Source organism: Moschus berezovskii, chromosome 20 (genome assembly GCF_049115385.1).
Source record: "Moschus berezovskii isolate FMDL1 chromosome 20, NW_MosBer_1.0, whole genome shotgun sequence".
NCBI classification, from domain to species: domain Eukaryota; kingdom Metazoa; phylum Chordata; class Mammalia; order Artiodactyla; family Moschidae; genus Moschus; species Moschus berezovskii.
The window spans coordinates 39,982,862-40,006,929 of NC_142479.1; the positions used below are offsets into that span (position 1 = coordinate 39,982,862).

General features: G+C 47.9%; 2 protein-coding genes across 4 annotated transcripts; one reads left to right on the forward strand and one right to left on the reverse strand.

The window, feature by feature from the left end:
• The first annotated feature begins 5,438 nt into the window (after positions 1-5,438).
• Positions 5,439-7,338, forward strand: RANGRF (RAN guanine nucleotide release factor). Of its 2 annotated transcripts, none has more exons than XM_055406681.2 (5): positions 5,439-6,250; positions 6,340-6,456; positions 6,662-6,797; positions 6,909-6,994; positions 7,198-7,338. In XM_055406681.2, exons 1-5 carry the CDS (start codon positions 6,174-6,176, stop codon positions 7,319-7,321), a joined length of 540 nt encoding a protein of 179 aa, XP_055262656.1. In that variant the 5' UTR covers positions 5,439-6,173; the 3' UTR covers positions 7,322-7,338. The 2 variants fall into 2 exon arrangements, with proteins under 2 accessions (XP_055262656.1, XP_055262645.1); XM_055406670.2 differs by having other exon boundaries at positions 5,811-6,250; positions 6,662-6,818.
• Positions 7,339-7,873: 535 nt separating this feature from the next.
• Positions 7,874-11,415, reverse strand: SLC25A35 (solute carrier family 25 member 35). 2 transcript variants are annotated; one of them, XM_055406657.2, is made up of 5 exons: positions 10,434-11,414; positions 9,296-9,361; positions 8,691-8,843; positions 8,208-8,342; positions 7,874-8,047 (listed from the first exon to the last, which is right to left on the reverse strand). In XM_055406657.2, exons 1-5 carry the CDS (start codon positions 10,806-10,808, stop codon positions 7,874-7,876), a joined length of 903 nt encoding a protein of 300 aa, XP_055262632.2. In that variant the 5' UTR covers positions 10,809-11,414. The 2 variants fall into 2 exon arrangements, with proteins under 2 accessions (XP_055262632.2, XP_055262624.2); XM_055406649.2 differs by lacking the exon at positions 8,691-8,843 and having other exon boundaries at positions 10,434-11,415.
• Positions 11,416-24,068: the final 12,653 nt, after the last annotated feature.

Sequence of the window (24,068 nt, forward strand, 5' to 3'; positions counted from 1 at the left end):
GGGTTTAAGGGGATGGGGGTGGACAAAAGCATACAAGTCAGGAACTCAGCGTTCTCATCTGAAGGACAGCTGAAGCTTTCTTTTTAAATGCAGCACTGTGTTAAGTGGTTACAGACTTTGGCAGTTTCTCTGATAGTGTTTCCAGCTGTGTCATAGGGGCTGCCCTGGTGCCAGCCTCTGAATTCAGTACTCCTGATTTTTGCTTCTCCTAATTTAGCAGTTCCCTTCCTGACAGAAGTGGTCAGCACTCTTATCCCCAGCACTGAGCCTTTAATATTCATTCCTTCATTCATTCCATTCATGTTCGATGATTTGCAACAGTGCTGCCAGGGACCTTATAGTCCAACAGGATCTGTTTGTGGTGTGTATATATACACAACAGACTATTATAGCTGCAAGAAAGAAGGAAATCCTGCCATTTGCAACAACATGGATGGACCTCAAAGGCATGAAGCTAGAGAGACAAGTACTGTATGATCTCACTTATATGTGGAATCTAAAAGAAGCTGAACTCATAGAAACAGGCTAGAATGGTCGGTGGGGGAAAAGGGAATGTTGGTCAATGGGTACAAACTTCGAGATTATTTGATCGATAACCTCTGGGGATCTAATGTAGAGCATGGTGATTGCAGTTAGTAATTTGTGTACCTGAAAGTTGCTGCAAGAGTAAATCTTAAAAATAATAATTATGTGATGTAGGTATGCATGTGCATGCTAAGTCGCCAGTCATTTCTGACTCTTGGTGACCCTGTGGACTGTAACCCACCAGGCTTCTCTGTCCATGGGGTCCTCCAGGCAAGAATACTGGAGTGGGTTGCCATGCTATCCTCCAGGGGATCTTCTCAACCCAGAGATTGAACTTTCGTCTCTTGTCTCCATCACTGGCAGGCAAGTTCTTTATTGACACCTGGGAAGCCCAGGTGTGAAGTATGGTGGTAATCATTTGCTAGTGTGTCAATACATTGTACACCTTAAACTCACATAATGTGATGTCAATTATATCTCAGTAAAACAAAATTACCAGTATATGGCACCTACCATGAACCAAACATATGCTAGGCATTTATATGTATCTAAATTATTTTTCATAAGAGTTTAGTAAGGTACTTGATAGCCCCCTCCCCCCTTTTTAAAACAAAGGAAGAATTAAGGTTAAATAAATTGCAACATCTGCTTCCTACTGTCCTAAAGTCACATTTCCAGGAGGCAGCATTGTCAGGACTTCTTGCTGACAACCGTCCTTGCTTCCTTTGTCCAGAGAAGGGTATGTAGAAGTTTCTCATGACTGATGTGACTGTCCTGTTATACAGCTCCCTAAGTAGCTCACCATCTTGGAAATTTCTCTGAGGGAATTCTTTGGTGGTCCATGAGAGCAGGAACTCCCTTTCTGCCCTCCACTGTACCCAACACCTAGCACATGCTTGTCTCCTACATGGTGCTCAATAAATATATATTGAACAAATGAATAAGAATGTTAAAGTTAGTTAAGGTTGATAACATTTTTTCCCTTAATAGAAGAGTGAACTTAATGAATTGGGCTTATGGGTGGTTTCGTTTTGCAAGCCTTCAGTCATTTCCCCTTTTTACTTCCTTCAAAGTTGCAAGCTCTTGTCATTGTGTCAAATGAAGGACACCATGTGCATGTGTTGGGGCAGATGGAGGGGTGGGTGGAGAGATGGGGAGTACCAGTAAGTCTTGTCTCTCTTAATTTAACATCTGCCTGGCAGCCAACAGCCCCCTTGTTTCACAGAAATAGCACTTAAACTCAGTGTGTGCCTGATATGTGTTGAATGAGGGTTCCAGGGGGTCCAGGCAAAAAGAGGGGGTTGTGTGTGCAGAGGTCCAGATGGGACCCTCCCAGAGAGGGGCGCCAGGCAGTTGTGAGTCTGTGGGAGGAGGACATCTCCAGCAGTTGAGCCTTCAGAGACCCCAGGACTCCATAAAATATATTTCTCCAGCACGTGCTGCATTCAGAACGCTGGGGCAGAAATCAAAGAAATCTTCAGCCTGTCGTTAGACACTTGGGGGCAGCAGATAGCCAGAAGGTAGAGTCTGGGGCACTGCCGTGGTGGGGCCTGGGTTAGAGACCTATCTCAGGCTTCAGAAAAGACCTTCCTGTGAGTAGCCCACTAGGAGTACCAGCCACTACGGGCCGTTTTCTCCCAGAAGGGGTGGGTGGCTTTGTACATCTTTGTCTGCCTGGTCAGGCTGGAGGAATAGCCGGTGGCTACATGGACAAAGGGTGTGAAAGAGAGTACTGCCCCACCTGTCACCCAGGTAAGAAAGTTGTCAAGGGCCTTCTCCCTGGGCAGGTGCACACACAGAGGGAGACAGACATGAAGCAAATCATTTCAATGAAATATCTTTTAGAGGAATCTCAGAGTACAGGTGGGAGCTCACAGCAGGGGATGCGGCCCAGACATTCAGGATCAGGGGGAAATTCCCCAGATTAACTGAGACATGAGGAATGAGCAGCAGCTGGTTACAAGAGTGGGGAGGGAGCAAAAGCTAAAGATACTTGCAAAACCTCAGGGGCGAGCAGTAAAGCGAGTTAAGGAACTGAACAAAGATGAGTCTGTCTGGAACATTAAAACAGGACAGGCACAGTTAAGGGCCTAACAGAGCATGTCAAGGAATCTGCATTTTATAAACCACCCGAAGGGGGTTATATGAGAGCAAGACTTGATCACTCCAGCTGCAAAGGAAGACGAGAGGATGTGAGAAATCCCATAAGCCAGAAGACAGAGTCTGGTGCACTGCTGTGGTGGGGCCTGGGTTAGAGACCTATCTCAGGCTTCAGGAAAGACCTTCCTGTGCGAGTAGCCCACTAGGAGTACCAGCTACTATGGGCTGGTACTTGCTCCAGGTACTTTGCATGCTCCAGGCAGAAACAGTGATGGTCAGGACTAGGGTAGTGGTGGTGGGTAGAATCACCAGGAACTGGTTGTGAAGGAAAGATAGGGGAGTTGATGTTGAAGTGCAGATTCTTTTCTTGGACCACTGGGTAGGCAATGACTTCATCAACTATAGATGAAGATGGTGCATGCATGGGAGGAAAATGATGTGCTTTGCTTAGGACTGTTTTGTTTGAGGTGTCAGGGGGACACATGTTTCCACTGCAGGGGGCGTGGGTTTGACCCCTGGTCAGGGAACTAAGATCCTGCATGCCGCATGGGTGGCACAGCCAAAACAACAACAACAACAAAAAGATCTGGGATAGAGATGGAGATGAAGGTTTGGGAGGCACTGGTCTATGTGTGGGGAAGGTTATTTGGGAGGAGTGAGGAGAGCCTGGGAACACTGAAGGGACTGGCAGAAAAAGAGGAGGCTGAGAAGGAGCTGGACATATGTTCACACCCTGTTGAGAAAACTGGCCTAATGAGATCTCTCCCATGATACTGGTCATCCTAGTCACAGCCAGATGGACAAAGAAGAGATCTAATCTGTGTCTGGGTATTGGCCTGGGAAATGGCAAGGCAGGACAGCTGGCCAAAGAGGTACTTTCAAATTGGATGACAAAAAACTGACCTCATCAGATCTGGCCTCTTGGGAAGTTTGAACTTGAACATGTAGAAAGAATCAGCTGTTGGGGAGCCCATTAGTGACAGAGGGGAAAAGGTGAAGGGTAAGGGAGAGTCAAGAGTAGGAACTTGCCAAGTTAGGGCTTCCTTCCACCCCACTCCCAGAGGACATCCAGCCCTGCACCTCTGTCACTTCCTGGAGGACTGCTTGCTTCCTACCGTCTGGAAGAGTCCACCTAACCCATGCCCCCAGAGCTCCAGAACTGTGGAGGTCAGACCTCCCCAGCATGTCATAGCAGAGCATGACACCTGACATGCCAGAGACCCAAAACGAGGAAGTTGGGGGTATTTTCCTCAGTCTCTGTAGTCTAGTCTCACCTCTTGCTGGCCCATGAATAGGGCCCTGTGCCCAGTGCCAGGGCCCTGTTAACTTCTATGTCCTTGCAGGTCCATTTCCAAGGACTCCCTATCTGCTTGACTGCTCACAAAGCAGCCAGAGCCAGTATTGCCTCTAGCAGGGAGCACAGGGCAGAGGGCAAGCCAGTAGAAATGGGGAGGGAGGGACAGAGAGATGCTGAGGGAGGCAGCAGGGTTGACCCTGTGACTTGGTTTCCTTGGTTCCCCTTGTCCGGACTGCTCCTCTTCCTCAGGCTTCTGTGACACACCCCTCCATCTTTCTAATTCCTCATGGATCAAACAGCCCACTTTCTTTGCCTGAAACAGATTTAGATTCAACTACATCCATACTGCCTTTAATCCTAACAATGTTTTAGTTGATGAGGCTCAGAGGGAGGTCTGATGCTGGCTGTCATAAGTGAGGAGTCCACGCTCCTTAGCATATTCTAAAAACACCTTGCACATGACCAACACTCCAGCCTCAAAGCTCCCTGCCACAGCACCCTTGCCAAGCTGATATGCTCACATTCCCCAAAACATGCCCTCTCATTTCCAAGTCTTTGCTCCTGATGTTCGCCTTGGCTAGAATACCCCTAGCATGACCTGATGAATTCTGAGGCAACTTTTAAGACTCAAGGTGGGGCTTCCCTGGTGGTCCAGTAGTTAAGAATCCACTTGCCAATGTAGGGGACCTGGGTTCGGTTCCTAGTCCCAGAAGATCCCACATGCCTCAGCTACACTGGTGTGCCACAACTACTAAGCCTGCATTCTAGAGCTTGGGAGCTGCAACTACTAAAGCTCGCATGCTTAGAGCCTGTGCTCAGCAATGAGAAAGCCCTTAGGCAGCAATGAAGACTGCAAAAACCAAACAAATCTTAAAAAAAAAAAAGACTCAAGAGATCTTCCCTGGTGGTCCAGTGGATAAGATTCCAAGTTCCCAATGCAGGGATCCCAGGTTTGATCCTGGATCAGGGAACTGTCAATAGATTCCACATGCCACAACCAAAGATTCTGCATGCCACAACTAACACCCAGCACTGATAAATAAATAAGTAAAAAAAAAAAAAAAAAGGCTTAATTAAAGTGTGCTCCACTGTTCTTTGTAAATTCCTGGTGGGGTAAGGGCTGGGTCCTAAATAGCCTTTGTATATCCAGCCCTTTGCTTAAGGCCTGGTAAAATGAGGGAATCAAAGAATATGTGTCCCTTGGCCTCAGTGTCACAAAATTATTAGGGTCCAGAATTATGATGGCACTTGGAACCTAGTGGGTGGGATGGCCTCAGGATGAGAATACTCTAGCTCAGTTTTGGGGTGGCAAGTAAATGACATCTAGAGCCCCTGAGGGTATGGGTGGTCCCCTGGGTTCCCAAATTCACCCTCTTGGGTTTATTCAATCACTGAACAATCCATGCCCCTTATGCTCTAAACACTCTGCCAGGTGCTGAGGCTCAAAGGTGAATGAAGCAATTAGCTGGGAGGATACACCTGAGCTGAAATTTTAAGAACACTCTAAAAATCTATATAAGAAAAACAACAGAGTTTATTCCCTGCTTCCGTCAGGTGTGTCTGTATGTGAGGGGTGGGTACCGCCTCCTTCCCACCCCTCCATCCCTTCGCCTCACCTCAGCTCCCAAGGTAAGATTTGAGAGGATTAGATATATAATCCCCAGGTTGGGTCTCGCTTTCAGGAAGACGTGAGGCCTGAATCTAACCCGGTCCCCCCACACCTGGCCCATTGTTTCCCTAATTCCCTGCATCCGGGAATTAGCAGTCTGATTGGCAGTCCGTTCCCTGTCAAGAGGTCCCGAGAGTGATATGGGGAGACTCTGAAACTATCCCCCCTCCACACACCTCAGGAGACCCCACAAAAACGTCGGTCCTTTGGTTGAGTAACGTCCGCTAAGAAGGTTCTCAAGCGACATTCTTAGAAAGTGCGACCCCTTTAAAACAAGGAGGCCGATGGGCTGGGGCTAGTGACCAAGTGGGCGTCACAAGTCCTAAGCCGGGATCCCGCGGTCCCGCCCCGCTCCCTACCAAGAGGTTGGCTTCCGGGAGCAGCTCCACTGGGGCACCGCCCCCAAGGCGCGGGCGCCAATTGGCCAGCGCGACCGCGGGGCGGGGCCAAATCTTAAAGAGTCGGAAGCCGAGGGCGACCTGGAGGTGGCCACGGCTGCCTAGAAACGCAGGGAAGTGATGGCACGTGGCCCCATATGGGTTTCTTTTAAATCTTTAATGCCCATACTCTAGTCTCAGGCCCATGGAGCCCACGCGAGACTATCCACTGTTCGGGGGCGCCTTCTCCGCCACTCTCCCTCCGGGGGCCATTGACGTAAGGTGAGACGGCCCAGGCACCAAAGGAATTTGACCAGGTGGGTTGCGGGAAGGAACCGGGGTCAACCAGGGTCTACCTCGCCTCTCTCCAGTGACCTCCGACCGGTCCCGGACAATCAAGAAGTTTTCTGCCATCGCGTGACAGACCAGAGCCTGATAGTTGAACTTCTAGAGCTGCAGGCCCACGTGCAGGGCGAGGAGGCTGCCCGGTGAGGGAGGCGGGCCTGCGCCTGGCCAATGGGAGGGCCGGAGCCGAGGGATTAGGCGGGGCCTGTGGCTGGACGGTTAATCAGGGCAATGAGAACTCCAAGGGCAACATGTTATCACTGAAAGCTAGAGAAGCTTAGGATTTAAGAGATGCTTGAAAGGGGAAGTAACAAAAGCCCCTCCCTGACCCTGCTCCCTCAATTCCAGGTACCACTTTGAAGATGTTGGTGGGGTGCAAGAGGCTAGGGCTGTGCAAGTGGAGACTGTGCAGCCCCTCGTTTTGGAGAACCTGGCCCTGAGGGGCTGCTGTCAAGAAGCCTGGATCCTCTCTGGCCAACAGCAGGTAGCTAAAGAAAATCATCAGGTGAGGGTCAGAGAAGTGTGAGATGTCCTGGAGGGGTGAAGGGGTTGGCGCTGGGGAATCAGGTAAGCATCCGGACTCCAATCCCTTTAGGTAGCCAAGTATGTGACACTGCATCAGGCCTTGCTGCGACTGCCCCAGTACCAGACTGATCTCCTGCTCACCTTCAATCAGCCCCCGTAAGGACAAAAAGGGCACATGGATAATGATTGGGTCCCCAGGGGAATTAGGGTTGGCGAGGCAGGGTAGGGAGACTGGCTGGTGGGGGCCTCCAAGGAAGTGGGAGTGGGCCACGAGTTTGGGGTCACAGATAACCAGGTCTTTGGGGAAATGGGAGCTTCAAGGCCTAGATGATGTTCTCTATCTGTTCCCCAACCCCAAGCCCTGAGAATAGGTCATCTCTCAGCCCGGAAAATCTGTCAATTCCGCCCTGGAGCCTGGGCAACTTTGAACAGCTTGTGACCAGTCTGACCCTTCACGATCCCAACATCTTTGGTCCCCAGTAAGGATGCTGAAATGCTGCATAATGCTTCTGAAGACCTGGGGCTTCTGTTCTGCAAGGGGAACAAAGGGCTGGATATATTCCCCTAATTCCTTTCCAGTGCATAAACACAAGACACCTCCTCTCTGCAGAAATAAACTTGCTTTATAACCAATATAATCTCTGTGCCTTTGAAATCTAACAGAACACCTGGGTCCACCCAATTCCCTTTGGTCTTGGACGGGTGGAGTTAAAATTATACATGGGATCAGAAGGGACCCAAGGCTGGCAGCGGAGAAAGGGAGGAAACACACTTTGGAGTGACAGGTTCAGCCCTGAGAGAGCGGTGTGAAGTGTGCAGGAGTATAGGCAGGGAAGGTTTAAAGCAACACCCAAGAAAGGGAAGGAAACTATCCCTTGTAGTGATTCAATCCTGAGAAATCATATGGGGAGGGGTGTTAGCGGTCCCCCTCGGATGGATGAAAGGCCATCTGGTCAGAAGTCTCCCGGTAATAAAAATGGAGTTGGAAGAGTCCAAGGAGTGCTGATTCGCTGGAGTGGGGAAGAGTGGCTGTCGTTATTTGATGTATGTGTAGTAGACCGTGCGCAGCTGGTCCCAGAAGAAGAGGGAAAGGATGGTGTGGGGGCCAAGGCGGAAGTAGGAGGCACCTATTCCCTTGTACATGCCAAAAATGCCCTCTGTCCGAGCCGTCTGCAGCAGAGCATCCAGTAACCCCCGGTACATGAGGCCCTGAGAGGTGGGAGAGGAAGAGCAGAGGGAAGTTTGTCAGAACCCACCAGGAGCCTCACCTCAGCAGGCTGCATTTTAGAGTTTCTATCTGCACCCACAATCTGCTTTCCCCCATCCCCCAGCTTTCCCTGCCTGCCCGCACCCCAGGGCACTCCCTTACCTTGCCCTGAGCATCTGTGGGCTGGTTGTACAGCCTTGTGCTGACCACGTCAAAGGGTGTCATGGCCAGGACCACCGCGATGCCACTCACCATGGCGGCCGCCAGAGCCACCTTCCAGCTCTGGGGTGGAAATATCTAATGGGGGAGGGAGGGAGAGCTCTGTCAGCCAATCATTCAACCCCACAGAAAGGCCAGGCCCTGTGCTGGGGATACCGAAGAGAGCCGGTAACTCAGGGAGCTTTCCACTCCACCGGTGATAACACTGAAGGAGGAAGAGCGCAAGGCACTGAGGACTCAGGCACACCTGGGTGGAAGGGACAAGAGAACTGCGGGAAGGTTAGAGACAGTGACCCCCCCCAAGACTACCTGCTACCCCCTCACATTGAATGTTGGCACTGTCCCACTTCAAACTGAGCCCGCTTCAGCTTGCCCCCCGCCACACCCACATTCCCAGAGTGGCCCCACCCCTTCCCCAGGCAGTACCTCCCACTGGGTCATGAGGTCCTTGGTGGAGGAGAAGGTGCACAGCTGGGTGGAGGAACCGACGATAACTCGGGGCAGGCCGCCCAGGGCCCCGCGCCACAACCCCACCAGACCATGTTTCTGGCCAATCTTGGTTAGCGCCTGAAACATGCCCTGGTGGGGGCCGGGGGAAAGACCATGGGGGCGGGGTTCAGTCACCCAAGCATCAGGGGCTGCTACCTCCTAACAGTGACAAGGATGGGTCCATCACAAGAACCCCAATGTCTAGACAACCAGTTCCATATAGGCTTTGAGCATGAATGTGGCCCTCAGTTATTGACCAACCTATCCTTCTCTCCCTTGCCACCCCAGAACAGGGCAGGGTGTATGCAAGTGAGGACATTAGAGGTCAGGAGGATGGGGCAGGAGAAACAGGTGCAGAAGACTAGAGGAACTTGGAACATAGGGGAAAGAGGGTTTGGGTGGATTCCAGGGGTGGAGTAGGGCTGAACTGATGGGCTGGGCAGATCTGTGGCTGGGTTGGAGCTGCTGGGTACAGGCAGAAAGCTGGGGGAAGAAGGGAGAGAATGGGCAGGGACTCAAACCGGGGGTTGGAAAACCCTCACCTGATGATTATACTGGTGCCCCACAGCGATTTCTGTGGCTGCCTGTGCTTGTAGGTGTGTCTTCACCTGGGGAAGACAGAGTATTACAGCCTATGGCTCAGAGGTCAGCCTCCCACCTCAGAAACCCAAATGCCTCACACTTTCTCTAGGGTGTTCAGCAATGAATAGCCTTCTAATCTGATAATTAGTGTTCCTACTTAACAAATTGGTCATGAGACTGTGTCCCTTGGCTCCAATCCTGGGGGATGGATCTCCTAGCGCTGCGAGGCACCCCACCCCCTCTACATCCTCCCTCCTTTGGGGTAGGGGTGGGGGATGGAAAATGGCAACATTTCCTAAGACTGTTCACATTAGGCGAGACCTGGTGTCCAGCCACTCATGCCATCTCCTATTCTCAGACTGGCAGACAGGCTCTTCAGCCACTACCATGACCAGGCTCCAACATCAGACTCTGGGGCAGGTTGTGAGGGGTCCTCTGCAAAACTTGTTCTCTGGCCTCCAGCTGGCTTTGGAGAGATCACTGTCCCTGAATCTCATAACCTGGGAGGGAGACCAGATTACCTTTCCTTCTTCAGACCTCACTGCCTCACAGTGTCTTTCCAGAAAGAGCGCTAAGCAGGGCCTTGTTCTTGTTTAGTCACCCAGTAGTGTCTGATTCTTTTGCGATCCCACAGACTATAGCCCGCCAGGTTCCTCTGTTTGTGGGATTTCCCAGGCAAGAATACTGGAGTGGGTTGCCATTTCCTTCTCCAGGGGATCTTCCCAACCCAAGGATCAAACTCGCATCTCCTGCACTGGAGGTGAATTCTTTACCACTGAGTCACCAAGAAAGCCAAGCAAGGACTGGACTGGTCCTAGCAATAAGCAGCTACGTGACCTTGAGCTAGTCATTTCCTTTTCTGGGCCTCAGGCTCCTGACCCTTCATCTATACCAGATAACTCCAAGAGGCCGACTACAGGATGGTAATTCTGTGATGCCCAGGACCTCCCCTGATCCCCAGACTCGCTGAAGTATATTAATCAAATGGCTCATCTTCCCCTACACAAATCCACTTCCGACCTCAGTGAAGGCCCAGGTACCACCCACCCTGCACCAAGGATCTTCCTGGAAGGCCCCAGGCAAGACCCTTCTTCTCACCATGTAAATGGGGCTCCCCAAGTAGGCTCCCATGACCCCAGCCAAGGCCCCAGCTGCTGCGCTGCGAACAGGACTGAGCGTGCCTTCAGCCGTATGCAGGTAGCCCCCAGCTTCCGCCAGCCCGTAGGTGCCCAGCCGTATGCCATTCATCAGAAACTGGTATAAAAGGGCAGGGGCCAGGCCCTTCTGCAGGGCTGCCAGGCCGTCCACCTTGCCGATGGTGATGAAGGCATGGAAGACATTTCGGTAGTGCCGTTGGTAGGTGCCGGGGGCCCGCAGTTCTCCCTGCAGCTGCATCCTGGTCTTCACCACCTCCAGGGGATTGGTGAACAAACAGGCCCCACAGGCTGCCAGGCCACTCATCAAGAAGTCCATGGTGGGACAGCAGTAGCAGGAACTGGCCCAGGGGTAAGAAAGTTAAAAGTGAACTTCAGAAATGGGGTCAGAATATCCTGCGGAGAGCCTCAGTTTCAGCGGTCCAGGCTGCAGGAGGTAGAAGTTTAGAGGTCTGGAATCTATAGAGTGTCAGAGTCAGATGTCAAGAGGTTAAGGGTTAGCTAGAATTTGGGAGTCAGGAGATGGTAAAGAGAGAAATACGAGTTTAGGAGAGGCTGGCGAGAAGGCTATGACAGGGACTTGTTAATTAAGGGATTTGAGGTCAAGGAGGGCAGAAGTCAAGAGGACAGCAGGTGGGATGCTTAGGATGGCCAGACACGGGACCGGGAATAGGTGAGAGAAAAGCGGAGTTGGGAGAGGCGTGCGGGGGAGGAAGGGAAAAGAAAATCAGTAGGTGAAGGAGGGAGAGGACCAGGAGAAGATCCGGTGGCGTCCCCGGGACGGCAGCGAGGTCTGAATAGGGGAAGGAAGTCAAGATTCAGCAGAGGATGAGCGCCCCCAGGCATCTGCCGGAGCCCTCAGCAGCTTCACCCCGGGTAGCCTACGGAGGCCTGACCACCACACTCCGATCACTGGAGAGCAGCGCCCAATGAGGGCCTTGGAGAGGTGTAGCCGAGAGCCACAGCCAATCAACGCCGAGCCGGCTCGATGGCCAATGGGAGGTGCTCCAGGCGACCCGGCCCCCGGAATCTGCAGAGAAACGGTTGTAGTTAACTCTCCACACCCCGGCACCGGTACCTGGGCTGTCGACTCGGAGTGCTGGGAGGGGTCCCCCGGGAGCAGAGTTTTTTTTTTTTTTCATCACTGGTAGGGAGGAGGAGAGGTTGGACCCTGGGTCACTGGACGGGCGCAGAAGCCGAGAGCGGAGACAACAGTTCATCGGCCTGTTTGGGGCTGCTCCTTTTGCGAACCGAGAGCTCCCCTTCTTCTTCTTCTATGCCGGGTCGTCGCCGGGTAGGGTTGCCAAACTGTGTATCCACTCCTCGGATCGACGTCAGGAGAACTCGCCCCTGGACTGAACAGATATCCTTAGACTGAGTAAAATGTTTGCAAGATAGGTTCCTGGGCGGGGATGTGGTCCCTGCGGGTGCAGAGGAAGGGGTCCTGAAGGATCGCAGGGAACATAATCACATCCTTATGCTCTTTTGATCCTCACAGCAACCCAGAGGAGAAGGGCAGGCAGGCTGAGTACGGTGGGATTTTGATCCCTGAGCCTAGGTTATACAAGGCCAGCAAGTGGTGGAAGAGGTCCTGAGACTCTGGACTCCTGTCCTTGTTCTTGAGCATGGTAATGGTTAATTATGCAAGGACTTCTGAGAAAAGAGGGGGAAGGCTTTGGAGAAAGATGGCAGGAGAACAAGGGATGTCTTCTGGGGTGGGAGAAGGAGTTAGGGGACACAACTGACCTAGAGAATCTTTTGAGGTCCAGTTTGGTTCTTCCTGCTTACCAGCTGAATGGCCTTAGGCAAGTTACTTAACATCTCAGAGCTTTCTTTGTAAAATGGGAATGGCAATTATGTATTGCGTAAGCCTGAGTGAAAGTGTTTGAGTTGAAGAGTGATTTGGAAGTTACCAGGATAAGGGGAAGGAACAGGATATGCAAGGGCACAAGAAGACTAATTGAGCACCTGCTGCTGCTGCTGCTGCTAAGTCGCTTCAGTCGTGTCCGACTCTGTGCGACCCCATTCCGTCGCCCATTCCATCGCACAGAGTCGGACACGACTGAAGCGACTTAGCAGCAGCAGCAGCAGGTGCTCAGGTAGTCTCCTTGTGCCCTTGCATATCCTGTTCCCATGGCACCCTTATCCTGGTAACTTCCAAATCACTCTTCAACTTGAGCTTCATCTCTCCTGATCCTTGAAGCTTCTTGAAGCTTTTTAGCCACTTCCATCCTGCTTTGTTCCTCAAGTAAATGAGAAACCTTTGTTTCTGATTTGATTAGCAATTGTTTACTCTGACTCCTCCACTTCAATGAGAGTTCTTGGACACTCCCAGGGCTGGGGAGCTGAGTCTGAGTATTTTCTCAACAGCTTACTGCTAAATCACTGAGATTTTGAATCAGGAAGGAGGCGTGGAGCAGATAACAGGGCTTCTCGAGAGAGGCTCTGAAAAGGTCCCCTGAAAATGTCCAAGGAATGCTCCATAAATGCCTCCACCTGCTGGCTGGGATTATCACCTGAAAAACTGGATTCATCTCAGTGAGTGTCAAGTCAAAAGACATAACCAAGTCAAACAGTAAGAGAAGGAAGATTTTAAGTAAGGAGAATACCGGTGATGTTTCCCGAATAGCAAAATTAGGAAAGTTTGAAGCTAACAGTATGTGCATATTCATGAAGAGGTTTGGCTGGGGGACTTCCCTGGTGGCCCAGTGGCTAAGACACTGTAGTCCCAATGTAGGGAGCCTGTGTTTGATCCCTGGTCAGGGAACTAGATTCCACATGCCACAGTGAAGACCTGAAGCAGCCAAATAAATAAATAAAATAAAAAAAAAAAGAGGTTTGGCTGGGGTTTGGTTATACATGACGGGGCTTGAGCAGAAGAGAATCCAGCACAGAATAGGGGCAAAAGTCCAAGCTTTTGTTGATTGAAATCACAAATGACAGAAGAAGGTTAACATCATCATTCCTTAGGTTCCCACTTGTCTGCAGGTTTTAGCCCGAAGTTACCATTCCCCGCCTGTGTGAGGGGCCTTTGTTCCCCTAGAACAACTCAAAGATCGGATTGTTATGTAATTCCCTTGAGGAGGATCTCAGTTCAGTTCAGTTCAGTAGCTCAGCTCAGTCGTATCTGACTCTTTGTGACCCCATGGACTGCAGCACACTCCCGGAGCTTGCTCAAACTCATGTCCATCGAGTCAGTGATGCCATCCAACCGTCTCATCCTCTGTCATCCCCTTTTCCTCCTGCCTTCTATCTTTCCCAACATCGGGATCTTTTCCAATGAGTCAATACTTTGAATCAGGTGGCCAAAGTATTGGAGCTTCAGCTTCAGCATCAGTCCTTCCAATGAATATTCAGGACTGATTTCCTTTAGGATTGACTGGTTTGATCTCCTTGTGGTCCAAGGGGCTCTCAAAAGTCTTTTCCAACACCACAGTTCAAAAGAGGAGGACCCAGGACTCTTGTTTTATCACTGAACTGTTGCTTCTAAATGCTTTTACTCTGTTCTTGCATTCTTTTGTTCCTTTAAGATTTTACTTACTGAGATCTGTTCTAGGGTAAACATTGTAGCCAGGCTTGGATCACAAAATGGCTTCTCTTGTCAAGAAAGCCATGTGGGGTTCTCTCTCTGCGGGACCCCTACCCTATCTGCTTGTAGGATGAGAGCTCATCATTGTTTTAATTTTTGAGTTTATACCAGTGGTTCTCAAAGTACAGTCCTTGGAACAACAGCAGCAGCACCTGGGGACTTCATGTGTGTGTGATGTCATGTCCAACTCTTTGTGACCCCATGGACTATATGTAGCCCACCAGGTTCCTCTGTCCATGGCATTCTCCAGGCAAGAATACTGGAGTGGGTTGCCATTTCCTCCTCTAGGGGATCTTTCTGGCCCAGGAATGGAACCCATGTGTCCTGTGTTCCCTTCTTTACCCCTGAGCCACCAGGGAAGCCCCAGGGGACTTCACAGCAATGCAGATTCTCTAGTCCCACACTAGATCTCTGGTGCTGAAGGTGGGGCCTGATGAGACGCTTAACAAACCCACTAAGATATTTTGATAGGTGCTGCTGCTGCTAAGTCACTTCAGTCGTGTCCGACTCTTTGTGACCCCCTAGACGGAAGCCCACCAGGCTCCCCAATCCCTGGGATTCTCCAGGCAAGAACACTGGAGTGGGTTGCCATTTCCTTCTCCAATGTGTGAAAGTGAAAAGTGAAAGGGAAGTCGCTCAGTCGTGTCCGACCCTTAGCGACCCCACGGACTGCAGCCTACCAGGCTGCTCCATCCATGGGATTTTCTAGGCAAGAGTACTGGAGTGGCTTGCCATTGCCTTCTCCGTGATACGTGCTAAAGCATATTAAAAAGCAGAGACATTACTTTGCCAACAAAGGTTCGTCTAGTCAAGGCTATGGTTTTTCCAGTGGTTATGTATCGATGTGAGAGTTGGACTGTGAAGAAAGCTGAGCGCCGAAGAATTGCTGCTTTTGAACTGTGGTGCTGGAGAAGACTCTTGAGAGTCCCTTGGACTGCAAGGAGATCCAACCAGTCCATCCTAAAGGAGATCAATCCTGGGTGTTCATTGGAAGGACTGATGCTAAAGCTGAAACTCCAATACTTTGGCCACCTCATGCGATGAGTTGACTCACTGGAAAAGACTCTGATGCTGGGAAAGGTTGAGGGCGGGAGGAAAAGGGGATGACAGAGAATGAGATGGCTAGATGGCATCACCGACTCGATGGACATGAGTTTGAGTGAACTCCGGGAGTTGGTGATGGACAGGGAGGACTGGCGTGCTGTGATTCATGGGGCCGCAAAGAGTCAGACACGACTGAGCGACTGAACTGAACTGAAAGTTTTAGAACTACTGGCTGAAACCTTTCATTTTTAATATCCAGACATCCTACAGATAGACAACTTTTAAAATGTTATTATTTTTAAAACAATCTTAATTTTTAGAACAGTTTTAGATTTATAGAAAAATTATAAAGACACTTTGAGAGTTCCCACATCCAATTTCCTTCATTCAGTTCAGTTCAGTCACTCAGTTACATCCAACTCTTTGTGACCCCATGGACTGCAGCACGTCATGCCCCCCTGTCCATCACCAACTCCCTGAATTTACTCAAACTCATGTCCATCGAGTTTGTGGTGCCAACCAACCATCTCATCCTCTGTTGTCCCCTTCTCTTCCTGCCTGATCTTTCCCAGCATCAGGCTCTTTTCAAATGAGTCAGTTCTTCACATCAGGTAGCCAAAGTATTGGAGTTTCAACTTCAGCATCAGTCCTTCCCATGAATATTCAGGACTGATTTCCTTTAGGATGGACTGGTTGGATCTCCTTGCTGTCCAAGGGACTCTCAAGAGTCTTCTCCAACACCCCTGTTCAAAAACATCAGCTCTTTGGCACTCAGCTTTCTTTATAGTCCAACTCTTACATCCGTACATGACTACTGGAAAAACCATTTCCTTCATTATTAGTATCTTACATTAATATTGATGGGGATATAATAGGATAGTTATACAGGTAGTTGTAGATGTCCCAATAGGGGACTATAGATAGAGAAGGAAACCTAGAAAACTTTGGGAGACCAGTGTAAGTTAATGATCACTCAAGAAAGTTATTGGAACATTGTTCAATGAAGCAGGCTTGCTTAACTATAAAACCATAAACAAAACCACAAGTCCATTAGATGGGAGAAAAACGTCACCACCCTTCTACTAATGCAATAATCCTAGTTTGACCTCAGAGGGTCAGACACTTTCCTGCCTAATATGAAGGAGGAGCTAGTGATGCATGTCTGCATCTATGTCTTCTTGAAGAAGGTGGTCGTTTCCCCTCCCCCCTTTTTCATTATAAAATTGTAGCCCATTCAACCCTGGGACAGAGTTTCTCAGCTGCCCAGAAGCATCTTTTACAATAAATCTACTTGCCTATCACTTTGCTTCTCTCTGAATCTTCTCTGCACTGAGACACAAAGAACCTGAGCCTCAGTGAGTTCAGACATCAGATGAGTGATTCTAATTAAAAGATTGTGGGTTCAAGTCCCAGACTTGGTTTTGGCTGGGTCTGAGTCCCAAACTGAGGTCAATGGTTTTAATATGATATATTGATATTGTTACAATTAATGAACAAATATTAATGCATTATTAACATCCATACTTTTCGAGATTTCTTTCATTTTTCTATGAAGTTTTTTTTTCAGGATTCCATCCAGGAATTGCATTCACTTGTGGTATCTCCTCAGGCTCCTCTTGGCTGTCATGGTTTCTCTGACTTTCCTTGTTTTTGATGACCTGGGCAGTTTTGAGAAGTACTGGTTAGGTATTTTGTAGAATGTCCTTCTATTTTTTATTTTTATTATTATTTTTTCTTTTCTCATGACTGGAGTGAGGTTCTGGGTTTTGGGGAGGCAGACCACACAGGCAACTGTCATTCATCACATTATGTCAAAGGTGCTACTGCATACATACTGTCTGTCAAAATGACATCACTGTTGATATTGACCTTGATCACCAGGCTGAAATAGTGTCTGTCAGGTTTCTCTGTAGAAAATTTATTAGAATTTTTTCCTCCTTTCCACAGTGCATTCTTTGGAAGGAAATCACTACGTACAGCCCACATTTAAGGAGTGGAGAGTTAGACTCCACTTCCTTGAGGGAGAAAAATCTATGTAAATTATTTCGAATTCCACATGGGAGATTTGTTTGCCCCATTTATTTATTTATTCAACCATTTATTTCTATCAGTATGGAATCATGGATATTTATTTTATACTTTGAGTTATAATCCAATATACTTTATTTTGTTGTTTATAATGTTCTAACTTTGGCCTTTGAGAACTCTTTTACTAGATTTCTATGTTTTCTTTATTTTTTTGGCCACACTGCCCAGCTTGTGGGATGTTAGTTCCCTGACCAGGGATTGGCCTGAGCCCTCGGCAGTGAGAGTGACAGAGTCCTAACCACTGGATTGCCAGGGCGTTCCTGGCAATGTTTTATTGACATATCTTCATCAAATTTTTTTTTAATCAAACTGTTTATTTTGTGGGCTGGATTCGGCTTTTGAGATCTTTCCCCCACCAGGGATAAAACCCTGGCCACAGAAGTGGAGGCGCCGAGTCCTAACCACTGGATGGTCAGGGAAGTCTCTAACCGTCCAGTGGTTAAGACTTCACCTTCCAATGCAGAGGGTGCTGCATTGATTCCTGGTTGGAGAACTAAGATCCCAGATGCCTGACAGCCGAAAACATAAAACAGAAACAACACTGTAACAAATGCAAAAAAGGCTTTAAAAAATTCTTTAAAAAATTTTCTTTCTTTACTTTTTGGCAATATAAGATGCTCCAGGCTCATTTTGTGTATTTTCTGCCCTAGTCCTAGTGTCAGCTACTTCTCCAAGGAGCCCTGCTACTGCTACTGCTGCTAAGTCACTTCAGTCGTGTCCGACTCTGTGTGACCCCATAGACGGCAGCCCACCAGGCTCCCCTGTCCCTGGGATTCTCCAGGCAAGAACACTGGAGTGGGTTGCCATTTCCTTCTCCAATGTGTGAAAGTGAAAAGTGAAAGTGAAGTCATTCGGTCATGTCTGACTAGTTTGTTTTATTGAAGAATAGTATTAGAAACTAAAATCTGAGCACTGGCTGTGCTTGATGCCATTACAGTGCCATTACTTCTAGACTTTCTCATCTGGGAGTGCATGTATTAACTTGTTCCATAAGTTTTAAGAGTCTTGACAAATGCATTATATCAATAATATTATACAAAATATTCTCATCACCACCCCACAACCCCCGCCAAAGAAAATCCTCTGTATTTCACCTGTTCAACCATCCCTGGCAATTACTGGTCTGTCTATTGTCTCTCTATTTCTGCCTTTTCCAGAATATTATATAGTTGGGATCATAAAGGAATGTAGCCTCTTCAGACTGGCTTCTTTGACTTAACAATATGCATTTAAGTTTCATCAATATCTTTTTAAACCTTGATAACATTTGATTATTGAATAATATTCCATTTTATGAATGTTCCACAGTTTGTTTATCCTTTCATGTGTTGAAGGACATCTTGGTTGCTTCCAGTTTTTGGTGATGATGAATAAAGTTGCTATAAATGTTTGTGTGCATTTTTTAAAAATATATAGACATTTGTTTTCAAATCAGTTGAGTTACTACCTAGGAGTACGATTGCTGAATTGATTGGTAAGACTATGTTTAGCTTTGTAAGAAATTGCCAAACTCTTTTTTTCCCATGTAGGTTATTACAGAGTATTGAGTAGAGTTCCCTGTGCTATACAGTCGTTCTTGTTGAAAACCTATGTTATATACAGTATTGTTAATTATAGTTGACATTTTGTATATTAGATCCCCAAAGCTTATTCATCTTATAGTTGGCAATTTAAACCCTTGTATATGTTATATTCTTTAGTGAGGTGTCTATTCAGATCTTTTCCCTGTTTTTAATTGGATTGGTTAGCTTTCCGGTTGTTGAGTTTGACTTATTTGTGTATTTTGGATAACAGTCATTTATCAGATATGTTTTTCGACTATTTACTCCCAGTGCATGACTTGTCTTTTCATTCTCTTAATAGTATCTTTTATAGAGCAGAAGATTTTAATTATAATAAAGTCTAACATCAATTTTTTTCTTTCATGGATCATGTTTTTGGTGTTGTAACTAAAAACTTATTGCCAGACATAAGGTTGCCTAGATTATCTCCTACATTTTCTTTTAGAAATTCTGTAGTTTAGATCTATGATTTACACTCAGGTCTATGATCTTTTTTGAGTGTGAATGATGTAAGGTCTGTGCCATTTTTACATATGGATATCAGTTGTTTCAACAACTTTTGTTGAAAACAGTAGCCTATCTTCATTGAATTGTCTTTGCTTCTGTTGTCAAAAATCAGTTGAGGGCTTTTCTGGTGGCTCAGTGGTAAAGAATTCTCCTGCCAGTACAGGAGACATGAGTTCACACTCATGTGGGATCCAGGAAGATCCCACATGATGCAGGGCAACTGAGCCCACGCAGCACCACTATTGCACCTGTGCTCGAGCCTGGGAACCACAACTACTGAGCCCACATGCCGCCGCAACTACTAAAGTCTGCACACCCGAGTTCCACAACACAAGAAGCCACTGCGGTGAGAAGTCCACACATGGCAACTAGAGAGTAGCCCCTGCTCCCTGCCACTGGAGAAAAGCCCAAGTAGCAACGAAGACTCACTACAGCCAAAAATAAAAAAATAAATTATAAAAACAGTCAGTTAACTCAGGGAAAAAGCCAATATTTTATAACTATAAATGGAATATAACCTATAAAAATTTTTGAATCACTATGTTGTACACCCGAAACTAATATGTAAATCAACTATACCTCAATTTTTCAGTTCAGTTCAGTTGCACAGTTGTGTCTGACTCTTCAACCCCATGGACTGCAGCACGCCTGGCTTCCCTGTCCATCACCAACTTCTTGAGCTTGCCCAGACTCATGTCCATTGAGTCGGTGATGCCATCCAACCAACTCATCCTCTGTGGTCCCCTTCTCTTCCTGCCTTCAATCTTTCCTAGCATCAGGGTCTTTTCCAATGAATCAGTTCAAAACCTCAATTTTTAAAAAGTTGAAAAAAAATTCAGTCAATATTTGTGTTAGCCCATTTCCACTGATCTGTGTGTATTTTTCCACCAGTACCACGCTGTGTTGATTATCGTAGACTTTTTAATTTTTTCCCCTGAGTGTGAATGTCCTGAGACAAATGTGAGAGGAGTGGAGGAGGGGAAGCACAAAGATGGCCCCAGGTCTGAGAGAAGGGGTGAAACCACAGAGAGAGGAGGGTGGACGGTACAGAGGCCTGGAGGACACCAGGTTGTGCCTCTTCTGCACCTCTGCCTGGGGTGGCCTAGATATCAATGGATTCATACCGGCTGCCAGGCCCCACACCTGAAGTGCTCAGACTTCACCTGGTGGCAGGTAAACAGAATCCTCCATCCTTGCCTAGAAGAGAACTTGTAGGGATTCCCAGAGCAGGCCAATCACTCACCACAGGCAGGCTACCTACCCCTACTGGCCTTCTAGACAGAAAAGAAGACCCAAGTGTTTTGTACTCCATGAAGGATTTCACTGGAGTTCAAGGTCCTGGCCCTACCAGAGGCTAGTGGAACTCAACATTTCTTTCATCATGAGCTCCTCTCCCACTGGAAGGGATTTTTTTTTAAAGCCACACTGCATGGTATGCAGAATGTCTCCAACCAGGGGTCAAATATGGGTCCCCTGCATTGAAAGTAGGAACCTTAACCACCGGACCACCAGGAAAGTTCCGGAAGGGATTTTTTTTTACATAAAGTATGCTTTGGCCCTGCTTGTGTCACGTGCTCATGCCTGAACAAGTCTCGGTAGCTTGGGGAGAGGAAATGTGCTGACTGGCTGCTTCTGGTTCATACACTTCCCCAGAATGTACCATGTGAACCTAGAATGATGGAAGGCTGGGTCCCTAAAAGGAAACTTGATGCTGGTGCCAGAAGAGGGGGGAATGGGTGGGGAACTGGTTAAAACTCTTGCTGTCCACTCCCCGACCTGATCAGAAGCCTCAGTGCCTGTTCAGCCCTGTCTGGTTGCCTGCAGGGTGGCCTCTATGCGTTCCTCCTGCCCCACACCCCTCTTTCCATATCAGCTAAGATTCCCTTTCATAGTTCTCCAGATAGGCCTACTTCCCCCTTCACTGTGCCTGTACTTTCGCCATCTCCCCAAATGGTCACCCGTGCCTTGCAAGATCCCCTGCAGGAGGGCATGGCAACCCACTCCAGTATTCTTGCCAAGAGAATCCCCACGGACAGAGGAGCTTAGCGGGCTACAGTCCATAGGGTTGTGAAGAGTCGGACACAACTGAAGCGAGTTAGCATGCATATGCCTTGCCTCTTAGCCTGGCCAAACTCTACCTGATTTTTAAGGAATAGTCTAAGTGCCTCTCCTCCATGAACCCTTTCCTAACAGCCAGGTGAGTGATGTAAGGAGGACTGAAGGAGGGTCAAGGCTGTCTGATGTGGAGGTTTAATAAGGGGGTGAAAGAGAAAGATCTAAGGATTCCTGTAGCCTTCCAGAAAAGAATCTTTGGGCAAAATCAAGACCAATCACTTTGAAGTTTCATTTTTATTTTTTTTTTTAATTTCCATTTATTTTTTGACCTTGCTGCACAGCTTGCACAACCTCAGTTCCCCGATGGGGGACTGAACCCCGGCCACAGCAGTGAAAGCCTTGAATGCCAACCACTAGGCCACCTGGGAACATTCCTTAATCATTTTTAAACTGAAAGTATTTTTGTTTTTCACAAAGATGTTTACTGCAGCATTCATTGTAATGGCAAAAACTGGAAGCTGTCCAAATGCCCTGCACTCAAGAATAAATTGAAGCATTTAAGATTCTTTCAGCAGTAAGTGACAGAAACCCAGCTCAAACTAGCTTAAGCACAAAAGAGAATTCAGTGATTCTGGAAACTGGGCAGTGCAAGGGTCTTAAGTGATGTTGGCAGGCCCTCTCCATCTCTTGCCTCTGTCTGCTTCTCTCCTGTGTGAGGTTCATTTTCTTCCACTATTGACCAGGAGAAGGGAGGCCAAGACGCAGATGGTTCCTGACTTATTTTATTCCTGCTTTGTGACCTTGAAAGAAAGAGAAAGCTGTCCTTTCCCAGAGACCCAGGGCAGGAGGCTGTCCCGGCATGGGTGAGTAGCTCATTCCTGGGCCAGTCTCCGTGGTCAGAGGAATGGAATCCTGTAATTGACTGAATCCAACTCCAGTGGCCAGGAGGAGGCTGCTGGTGTTGGCTGTCCCAGTGGAACCACATGGAGTGGGGTGGGGGAATGAAGATTTTCCCAGGAGACTTTACTGTTGTTACCAGGATGGCAAAATCTAGTTGGTGCAACCTTACATTCCAGGAAAAAGTACAGATACACAGACTGTGTAGTAACATGGCAAATAGTTATGAAGCAATGCTAGGAGAATAAGGTAGAAAACAGTATTGAAACTATGCTGGCACCTTTGGAAGACAGAAAAATAGAAAATTTTGCTTGTTGTGGAAGAATGTATCATATTTAAAATCTTCGGTGCCTTTGCAAAAACATTTGTATGATACATAAAATGTGTTTGTGCAAAAATAATGTGGCACACATGACAGGGTATGATTTTCAGAACTCAGTTTCTTTTTGGAATGAGATAGGGGCATAACGAGGGCTTCCCTGGTAGCTCAGAAGGTAAAGAATCTGCCTGCAATGCAGGAAACCCAGGTTTGATTCCTGGGTCAGGAAGATCCCCTAGAGAAGGGAATGGCTACCCACTCCAGGATTCTTGTCTAGAGAATTCCATGGACAGAGGAGCCTGGAAAGAGTCAGACATGACTAAACGACTAACACTTTGACTTTGGGGGCATAAGTCATACTTTTCATCTTTGAGCAGGGGACCCAATGGAACCTGTTTGTCAGGAGTGTTTGTCAGGAGTGCTACTTCCTCATTGTAGCTCCAGGGAACTTGAGTTTCCCAAAACACCCCGGCTTGCCTTCAGGAGTAGGGGAAGTCTTTCCCCAACAGGCGGGCAGGTGAAAAGCCTCCAGGTGGGTCTCTGATAAGGATAGAGAGAGGACAAGGAAATAAGCTCAGACAAGCCAGGAAGACCAGGTAAGAGTCCACAGGTAGCCCAGCCCACCTAATTCCTCTTTTCCTGCTTACATCCGCACACAGACCTGGGGCAATTCAGGTAATACCAAGTGCCAACACGTTTGTAGCTAACAACCAGCGCTTTTGTTTTAGTTGTCTATTTTTCTTTTTGGCCTCTCTATGTGGCCTCAGTTCAGTTCAGTTGCTCAGTCGTGTCCGACCCTTTGCGACCTCATGAATCGCAGCACGCCAGGCCTCCCTGTCTATCACCAACTCCTGGAGTTTACCCAAATTCATGTCCATCAAGTCGGTGATGCCATCCAACCATCTCGTTCTCTGTCGTCCCCTTCTCCTCCTGCCCCCAATCCCTCCCAGCATCAGTATCTTTTCCAGTGAGTCAACAATTCGCATAAGGTGGCCAAAGTATTGGAGTTTCAACTTTAGCATCAGTCCTTCCAATGAACACCCAGGACTGATCTCCTTTAGGATGGACTGGTTGGATCTCCTTGCAGTCCAAGGGACTCTCAAGAGTCTTCTCCAACACCACAGTTCAGAAGTATCAATTCTTCGGCGCTCAGCTTTCTTCACAGTCCAACTCTCACATCCATACATGACCACTGGAAAAGCCATAGCCTTGACTAGACGGACCTTTGTTGACAAAGTAATGTCTCTGCTTTTTAATATGCTATCTAGGTTGGTCATAACTTTCCTTCCAAGGAGTAAGCGTCTTTTAATTTCATGGCTGCAATCACCATCTGCAGTGATTTTGGAGCCCAAAAAAATAAAGTCAGCCTTTGTTTCCACTGTTTCCCCATCTATTTCCCATGAAGTGATGGGACAAGATGCCATGATCTTAGTTTTCTGAATGTTGAGTCTTAAGTCAATGTTTTCACTCTCCTCTTTCACTTTCATCAAGAGGTTTTTTAGTTCCTCTTCACTTTCT

Coding starts and splice junctions, on each gene's coding strand:
- RANGRF (XM_055406670.2), top strand. CDS start 6,174: ATGGAGCCCACGCGAGACTATCCACTGTTCGGGGGCGCCTTCTCCGCC. Junction 6,819..6,908: donor TAGCTAAAGAAAATCATCAG/GTGAGGGTCAGA, acceptor CAATCCCTTTAG/GTAGCCAAGTATGTGACACT. Junction 6,995..7,197: donor CTCACCTTCAATCAGCCCCC/GTAAGGACAAAA, acceptor CCCAACCCCAAG/CCCTGAGAATAGGTCATCTC.
- SLC25A35 (XM_055406657.2), bottom strand. CDS start 10,808: ATGGACTTCTTGATGAGTGGCCTGGCAGCCTGTGGGGCCTGTTTGTTC. Junction 8,844..9,295: donor GGCACCAGTATAATCATCAG/GTGAGGGTTTTC, acceptor GGCCCCCACCAG/GGCATGTTTCAGGCGCTAAC. Junction 8,343..8,690: donor ACCTCATGACCCAGTGGGAG/GTACTGCCTGGG, acceptor CTCCCCCATTAG/ATATTTCCACCCCAGAGCTG.